The following is a 9,396-nucleotide window of genomic DNA, read 5'->3' on the forward strand; positions in this document are numbered from 1 at the left end:
AACGTTTGAATGGTAGTATATTATTTCAGTAAATAACTACCATTATATTACAGTTATATAACTAACATGGGATGCTGATCTTGTCTTAACATGTTTTTAAAGGATTGTTTTTCGGACTCATGCAAAATATTGCCATGACAACAGTACAACGTGTTGTTGTTGGATGTGTGTTTGTGGGTAAGTACACTGAAGAAAGTAAACATTTGACGCCAGTCATTTATTATTCAGTATTTTGCATGAGCTGTATTGTGTGTTGTTGCAGGTCTGTGTAGTCTTGGAGGCATGTTTTCCTCCCTGTTCCGCTGCTCCATCCTCCTGATGTTTCCTAGTATGATTGGATCTCAAGGTCGGACATTCCTGATGGTTTATGTGCTGCATGGACTTTACCAAGGTAAAAATCCTAACATATACAGGAGCATTAAACAAAGCACACAGATCTCAGAAACTTGGACAGTCATGAGCCTTCATTAGTTTTTGACCCATCGCCTATACTCTTCCCATCAGGCCCCATTGCAAACATCCAGCGTAATGTGCAGGATGTGGCCTCCTCCATGGGCTGTAACATAGACCTGCAGATCACACACAGCAAGGTGATGTGGAGAATGCTGACAGAGCCTTATGTGCAAGTAGTGCAGGAGATAGTGGTGAGTCCTGACACTAATGTTCACTTTGTCAGCTATTTTTAATATAGTCTCAAATATTTTTAATTTGCTTAAAATTGTAATCATGATTCTTGTCAGTTGAGAACCTTCTTTTTACATTTCAACAGAATTATTGTACTTTAATCTGTTAGCACAGGAGACGTTAATGCCAGTTCATGACATGGTTTATTTTACTTCTTTACTCATCTAGTTTCCTGATTTATTATATTACCATATCTATTATATATCATATCATATCTCTACATTATGAAAACTAGTAAAACTCAAAAGCTTCTCTCAAAAGCTAAAACAATGATATTCTTAATATTATTTCCAATAATTCCGATATATGTTAATGTTTTTCTATTAAAACAACAACAAAAATATTTTATCACACAGAGGTTGCATAAGTGCATTTATTCAAAAAACACAGTCACAAACACAGTTTTTATTAGTGCTGGGCAACGATTAATCACATCCAAAATAAAAGATTTTTGTGTACATAATATATGTGTGTGTACTGTGTATATTTATTTTGTATATATAAATACACACACATGCATGTATATATTTAAGAAAAAATATGTTAGGTTTACATATTAAATATATTTATATATAATATAAATTATATGAATATAAATATATACATACATGTCAATATTTTCTAAATATATACTGTATGTGTGTGTCTTTTATATATAAGAAATATACACAGCACACACACATATATTATGTACACAAAAATATTTTATTTTGGATGCGATTAATCGCAATTAATCGTTGCCCAGCACTAGTTTTTATTTTTTTAAACTACATTTTAGTCTTGTCTTTTACTTCAACAATATTGCATGGAAAAAAAGGTTCTCAACGAACATTTTTGGTCATAGTTTTCATTAACGAAATTAACACTACCAGACACAGAGTGCGAATATACAATTTGCCGATATGAATCTTGGAAATCTGCCCCACAAACACCTTTCTTCACAGAATGACAGTGATGAATTTCAAAAAGAGACTCAAAATGTGAGCAGACAGTTCCAGAAGATTCGGGATGAGGTAATGGGTCAGTACGGATATGACTCTCTTGGTAAGGAGTCTGTCCATACGGCCAACAGCACCCAGGAGGAGTATGTAGTGAAGACTAGAGCTCGCTGTGACTGTGAGTGTAAATAACAAGAACACAGGCTATTATTGACTGTGTTTGATTGGGCTTTTAAGCTTAGCTTGATCTAAATGATGTTGTGTGTAACAGATGTGGTGCAGCAGGGAGTTAGCCGGTGTCAGGATTGGTTCAGTGTTAAGTGGGAAGAGTGTATGAATACCATTCAGGCCCCTCTTATAAACCACTTCCTCTGTGTACCTATGCAGTTCCACTTTCTGTGTGATATCATGAGAGGTAAGATTTACATGTTGCATCTGAGCTTAACATTAAGCAAAGAGGATCCCAGGTATATTGAGTTACTTTTCTCTCAGTGATGACATCATGGTGCACCGAGAAGATCCCAGTTGAGGGAAACTTTGGTCAGACCTTCGACAAACTAAACGACTCCATCAACAGGCTTGCAGAACACTTCACCACCAACGTAGTGCTTGAGGTACAGCAAACCCTCTCATTCTTAATATAGAAGAGTAAATATCTGATGTTTGTTTGTTTTAAAAACATTTCTTCTTATGGTTGGTCTTGAAGAAATTGGAGCAGCAGTCAGTGTTTGGACTGGACATCCTCCAGAATTTCTCTAAGGAGCTGAGCCGTGAGTTTCAAGAGAAATCAGCCATTGCTGAGAAGATAGCTGGGGTGATTAACTTCCTTCTCTCATTCACCTTCATCACTGTGTTCACCTCGTAAGTTCTCACTCCTTTCATTAGCACTGTTGTGCTATATGTGCCCTACTGCCCTTAGCGGATGTTGTATCAGTAAAAAGTGCAATCTTGTACAAAGGTAAAATTCAGGGTTTTTTTTCTGTCGGTGTATCTGCTGCATTATTCGAATAATACAATATATTGTAAGCAATAATATAAATAAGATTGTTGTATGTAATTTTGTCTAGAAAATGCCTGCCAATAAAATACAGTGAAAAATAATATTTATATACTACAACAAAAGTTTTCAATATTGAGGTTAATAAGAAAAGTTTCTTGAGCATCAAATCAGCATATTAGAATGATTTGCGAAGGATCATGTGATACCACAAGAATAATTTACATTTAAAAAAATATAAAATTACAATAATATTTCACAATAGTACTGTTTTTTTGATCAAATAAATGCAGCCTTGGTGAGTATGAGATTTCTTTAAAAAACAAACTTTTTAACGGTAGTAATATATAAATATAATATTATATTTATATAAATTAAAAATATACTCCATAAAATGTTGTTCAGTTTATTTTTATTTGATTTCGCCTGTAGAACGTTTGGATATCATTTGATTTATTGGAAAGAAATAAATCCTTTTATTTAGCAAGGATGCATTAAATTGATTCACAAATTCACAAAAATTACAGTAAAACTTTTATGTTGTTACAAAAAAAAATATTTCTGATAAATGCTGCTCTTTTGAGCTTTCTGTTCGTAAAAGAATCCTGAAAAAAGTATCACAGTTTACATAAAAATATTAAACAGCACAACTGTTTTCAGTATTGAGGTTAATAAGAAATGTTTCTTGAGCATCAAATCAGCATAGAATGATTTGTGAAGGATCATGTGATACCACAAGAGTAATTTACATTTGAAAATATATGCAAATTACAATAATACTTCACAATAGTACTGTTTTTAATGTTTTTTGATCAAATAAATGCAGCCTTTGGCGAGTATGAGATTTTCTTAAAATAAAACTAAACAAATCTTATTGATCCCAAACTTTTGAGTGGTAGTAATATATAAATATAATATTATATTTATATAAATTAAGAATATAATATTCCATAAAATGTTGTTCAGTTTATTTTTATTTAATTTTGCTTGCAGAGCGTTTGGATATGTTCATCGGTATTGCAGAGACATTCATTTTGACAATGTCTACATAACAACCTACATCAGACAGATTGATGCTCGTAGAAGGAGAGCTGTAAGTTAAAACCTTACACTTACACAGATCCGTATCTGTGTTTTTGCTAATTTGAGCATCTGTTTTAGGGAAAGAGGTATTTGCTGCCACTCAAGAAAGCAGAGCAAGAGAGCTTGATCAACCCATGGAGCTTATCTATCCACCCCAGCGAGCTCATGCCTGTGGTACTGTATGCTATTATGGTCCTTGTGTTCAGCATTGAATTCATGTTCTGACGTTCAGGCTGTGTCTTTAATGGAGCAGAGTTAAATGTGAAGTGTGCCATTTCTGTTTGTCTAATGGCACCAAACAGAATTGGAAATGTCATGTTTTCAAACAGGTTTCTCAAACTCATAATTCTGCCCCAAACTCATGCTATTGGTTGAATCAGTGTTGCTATGTTGGGATGAATAGGATCCTTAAGGAAATAGAGCAATGTTTGAGTGGTGCCACAGAGACAAAGTTTTGGTGCTTTTCAGGGAAATCGGCCTATGAATGAATAACTTATAGTTGTCTTGTTGATTTTAGTTTTGAAAGGTTGTCTTTTGTGCAGATTGTGGGCTTCCTGCAGGTTGCATCTCTGGCTCTGTTTGTGTGTGTTCTGCTTGCTGTTGATGGAATCCTGTACAACATCTTTGACCTCATCCGAAGACACACTTTCACCACGTACTCAGTTACTAGTGAGCACAAATACAAACTATATATGTTATGTATATAGACTGCTTGTACATTAATTTGATGTAAAATATTACTGTGTATTTTCTTTCTTTGTCTCTACATCTGTAGGTGTTCATCACATAGACATTATAATTGGTGGAGATTCCATGTTAGCCAGACTTCTGCGGAAAACCATTGGCGCATTCAACACCTCCTCCAATCTTGATGTGCAATCCAGTAACTTCCGTAGGTTATTTACTATTTGAGTTTCAATATTCTCACTGCAAGGATCTATATATTTTAGTTTAATTTTACATGAATACCTTTGGGAAAAAGAGACTGAACATTATTCATGGCAAAATCCAAACTCTGAGCAAGCTAAGAATAACTGCGCAGACACAGAAGCCCTATGCAGATGAAAGAGAAACAAAGATCTAGAAGAAAATAATCTCAATGCACCACAGCTGGAATAAATATACTTCAAATATGTTATTGCATCATGACCCAGATATCGATGTAATATTGTATTGCTAGGTCTCTCTGATCCTCAACATCATTCAAGGTCTCTCTATACCACCGCACTCTCAAACTGGTCTCAGTTTCTTTCAAAATGCCATTTCAAATATGTCAGGTTTCTTCCTAGCATCCTGAAAAAAATAAGAAGGAGAGAGTTCTCCAACTTCAGTATTAGACAGACTGTGAATGTACTCTGTGAGACACTGAATTCCTCATTGCTTGCTTCTACGGGTGACTGTTGGCAATGACTGATTCTCTTCTGAGACCAAGTGACGTCCTCAGTCTAGCCATCTATTTAATCTGATCAGAGTTAAACTCAAAGCTCTGATTGTGTCTGTGTGTCTCATCCAGATAGGTCTAAACTGATCTAGACCGGTCAGCACAGGGCAGTGCACATGCAGACGGCTGTATTATGTTTACTTGCCATGTAACTTGCCATGTTGGTCAGTAAGATTTTTTTTTAAATAAATTAATTGTTTATTCAGCAAAGATGCATTAGATTGATCACTGCTCTTTTGAACTCTCCATTCATCCAAGAATCCTGAAAAAATTAAACGACAAACTCCACAAAAAATATCAAGCAGCACAATAATAAATGTTTCTTGAATCTGCATATTAAAATGATTTCTGAAGGATCGTGTGACACTGAAGACTGGAGTAATGGCTGCTGAAAATTTAGCTTTGCCATCACAGGAATAAATTACATTTTCAAATATATTAAAATAGAAAACTATTATTTAAAATTGTAATAATATTTCACAATATTACTGTTTTACTGTATTTTTAATCAAATAAATGCAGCCTTTGTGTGCATAAGAAACTTCTTTCAGATACATTAAAAAAATCTTACCGACCACAAAGTTTTGAACTGTAGTGTCCTAGCTTGAATGTCTTCACATACAGACTTGATTCAAACTATTTTGTTTTTGTATACTGTATAATTTGAAGAATAGTCTTAAATTAATAGAATGTTCACCATCTAAAATCTATCCGAAAGTGACTGTCATTGTGATATTTACATACTGAATTGCAATAAGTATTTTTCTTGCACCTGTCTTTCTTGCACCTTCACTTTGCATAATTTTCCTTCTTCCTTGTGTGTGTGTTTATGTGTGTATAGAATGTTTGCCCCAGCCACATGCACTGAGCCAGTCAAACTACTTGTGGATCTTCATCCCCCTTTTACTGATGTGCCTCATGTGCTGCCTGCAGGTGTACACCAATCGTTTGCGCAGGGTCATCACCGCCTTCTACTTCCCAAAGGTACCATTTCCACTGACAGACTCCTATCTTTTGGTTAAACAGTCCTGTCCTGTTCAGCAACCCTACAGTGAAATCCATCCAAGGGGCCCAGCACCTTATGAATGACTGATTGTGCGGATGGACGGTTTGTTTGGATCGAGAGACAGAAGCTAGTACACCTGGCAGTATTTATCAATAACAATATTGGTCTGTCATAAATATCAGAAGCTCCTTATGCTTCCTTTGGCTAAGGAGCTTAAATGAGTCACTGTTCTGCATGTGCTGCTGCTTTCTAATGCTGATCACGTTTTGGATTACATAACCAGACAGATGCAGGAATAATAGCTGTTGGACTTGCAGTAATGTAATGTGTGCATGGCAGCTATCAAGCTAATGATCTGTTGATGAGTTCCTCATACAGTCTGAAGTATTTCTGTATTTTTTTTGTTATAGTATTGTCTATTTTCTAACAAAAATGCTTAATTTATTAAAGGAAATTTCATCCTAGTATCCTAAATCAGTTCTGGGATGAGGTCCCTGAGCTGTGTGTTTTCCTAAAGCATTCTTCTCATAATGCCGTTTGGAATAAAAAAATAATTGCCACCTTTCATAGTCAGTACATTTCACAAAACATTTCTCCCAGCAGGAGAATATTTATTATTGCTCAGGCTGTTATTTTGCCGTTGTACTCTTGGCAGAGGACGGCTTGAACAAATGCTAAAGGTCTCTCCTAGCATAACTGAAACAAACAAAAAGCACAATAACAGGCAAAATTACTTCCTCTGATGTCATTTTTTGTTTACATCCAGTACTCCTATTAAAATAAACTGTTCATTTTCATTTTGTTTTTTTATGTGAGATATGGTCCAGATTGCTTGTGTTTTAAAGTAGTGTAAGATAATAAGGTTACTGACAAAATAATAGAAACTTTGATGACTTGTCTTTGGGTTCTTGGCTCAGATCTGCAGAGCATGTGGCACTAGTCCATGGGTAGTAGAAGTAAATCTCTTATGCAATATAATCCTTTTGGTCATGATTGTAACTGATATCCTGATTCAGCAAGTTCAAAGTGTCTCAAACACAGCGTAGTGTAAGAGGAGGATACTTTCTCACACATAATGAGTGAAATATGTGTTCTAGTGTATGTGCGGGTAAAGTACTAATAAGATAAGAGGGTTTTAAAGTAATAGCATTAGATTTGCAGCACTCCGTGGGCCCGTGCCGGCATGAGGAGGATTACAGGCACCCTGTAAAGCCTGATTCAGCTAGTGGCACAAATGTTACCTCATTCATGAAGATGTGAACACTGGTGGTGTTTTTATTCCTGTAATCCTACAGGTGATCACTGTAGTGCTATATTCCTATAATGTGAAATGTTATCTTCAGTATTTTGATGGACGAGACCCATCTGATCTGTTTGTTTTTTTTTTCAGAGAGAAAAGAAACGGATCCTCTTCCTTTACAACCTACAGATCCAGAAACGTATCTCCTTCATCAAAAGACAACAACATCGCCTGAGAAATCAAAAACAGACATTTATAAAGGTGTGTGTGTGCTGCATCTGCACAGGGCCCTACAGAGAAAACAGAACTTTTTGTACATTTTCAGTTTACAACCTCTTTAGGATTTTCAATTCTTTTAATTTACTTAAATACTTAAAACATTGTACATTTGTAGAACAGAATTCATTTAGGTCATACATTTAGTGAATGAGACCAAGGCTGCATTCAAAATCACATACTTCTCCACTATATAGTAGGCAAAAAAACTTGTCCAAATTTAGAGTATTCATAAAACAGTAGGCAAAAAGTACTGGGATGACCTAATATTTCCGCCAAGATTCTGAAGTGCACATCCAATGGACACTTTACTATCCCCTGAGGCCATGGGACAGGATTTGTGAATGGCAGTGAAACTGAAGCTAGTAGGTCACATAACAAATATATTACATCTGGATTACATTCATAATAAAACATACTTTTTGAATGGTTGTGAAGTATTTATTCAAAAGAAGTGCCTACTCAGAGAGTATGCAATTTCGGATGCAGTCCGAGTTGGTTAGATTCGTTTGGAAAAACTTTGCCTGTTTTAAAGGGGTGCTATTATGCTTTTTCACTTTTTCAACTTTAGTTATTCTGTAATGTTGCTGTTTGAGCATAAAAAATCGAACAACCTAGTATGAGAGCCTGTTCTAGTACACCCCCAAAACAAAATCAAGACTTTGTAAAAGAGCATAATAGGACCCCTTTAAAAACTGCCAGCTATTTTGTGGGAGATCATCTATCTGACAAGCAAACAAAAACAATCAAACCATTCTCCAGTAGCCGCACCTCTCCAGCTGTAGCAGTGAATGCACAACAGTGGCCTTAGGGTTACATGCCAAGTAAAACACTCAGCAAATTTAACACTTTTGACTATTTAATAAATCCCAAAATATACATTTATGGTCCAATCTCATCTTCGAACTCTCCCTCTTCTCTACCAGGTGCTGTCGGCTGTGTTGGCCCCACTGAAGCGTGTGGGCTGTAGGCTGCGCTGGTGCTGGGTGTGTGATGGATTTGTGAGGCAGAAGCAGGCTGTGGAGTGCAGTTCTGTAGGCTGCACAATGATCTATTGTCAGCAATGCTGGACAGACCTGGACAACATCTGCTACACCTGCTTCCCTCATGACCAGTGTGGGCGGCAAGATAGCGGCTCTGAATCTGATGTGTACTATGGCGGCTTATGAACTTCAACTTCTGACATGCAACATTTTCACAGCTGCATAAATTTCTGATATTTTAAGTAAAAAAAAAAAAAAAAACTGTTTTGGAAGATAAATGCCTTTTTTTAGATTATTATATATTGTCTTTGCTAAGTGTACACAACTGAAATGGGTAAAAAAAAATCAAGTAGCCTATTCATCTCACGCAACCTTTAAAAAAAGTCATCTTTAAACCTTTTAAACAAAACACCTTTTTATGATATACTTTTGATAAATTAAGTCTTAAATAATTACATTAGGGTTCTTATGTTTTGTTCGTATTGATAATCGGAAAGTGCGCACTAGGCTACGTAGCGTAGCGTAGGCTACGTTGCTCTGGTTCACGATTTCTGTTTACCTTGCAATGAAACTTTCACGTCTAATTGTTTGAAAACTCATGATTGTATACAATGAATATATTTTCAGACCTTCCCAATATTGTTTTGACGTCCTGTAGTACCATAATAGTAGGCTACGCCCAGGATTTTTCTTTGCTATTCCAGCTGTTGGAAGAACCAAATGCGTATAATCACTCTGGCAAGGATTG

General features: G+C 35.8%; 1 protein-coding gene across 1 annotated transcript; it reads left to right on the forward strand.

Annotated features, from left to right (window-relative positions):
- Nucleotides 1–282: 282 nt before the first annotated feature.
- On the forward strand, nucleotides 283–9,002 carry dcst1 (DC-STAMP domain containing 1). The gene is made up of 13 exons (XM_016488094.1): nucleotides 283–391; nucleotides 505–644; nucleotides 1,629–1,800; nucleotides 1,894–2,037; nucleotides 2,115–2,236; nucleotides 2,329–2,483; nucleotides 3,613–3,712; nucleotides 3,781–3,876; nucleotides 4,245–4,371; nucleotides 4,478–4,594; nucleotides 5,985–6,127; nucleotides 7,540–7,650; nucleotides 8,592–9,002. The coding sequence occupies exons 1-13, from the start codon at nucleotides 283–285 to the stop codon at nucleotides 8,832–8,834; spliced, it is 1,779 nt and encodes a 592-aa protein (XP_016343580.1). The 3' UTR covers nucleotides 8,835–9,002.
- The last annotated feature ends 394 nt before the right edge of the window (nucleotides 9,003–9,396 follow it).

Source organism: Sinocyclocheilus anshuiensis, unplaced genomic scaffold, assembly GCF_001515605.1.
Source record: "Sinocyclocheilus anshuiensis isolate Anshui unplaced genomic scaffold, SAMN03320099.WGS_v1.1 scaffold1239, whole genome shotgun sequence".
Classification (NCBI taxonomy): domain Eukaryota; kingdom Metazoa; phylum Chordata; class Actinopteri; order Cypriniformes; family Cyprinidae; genus Sinocyclocheilus; species Sinocyclocheilus anshuiensis.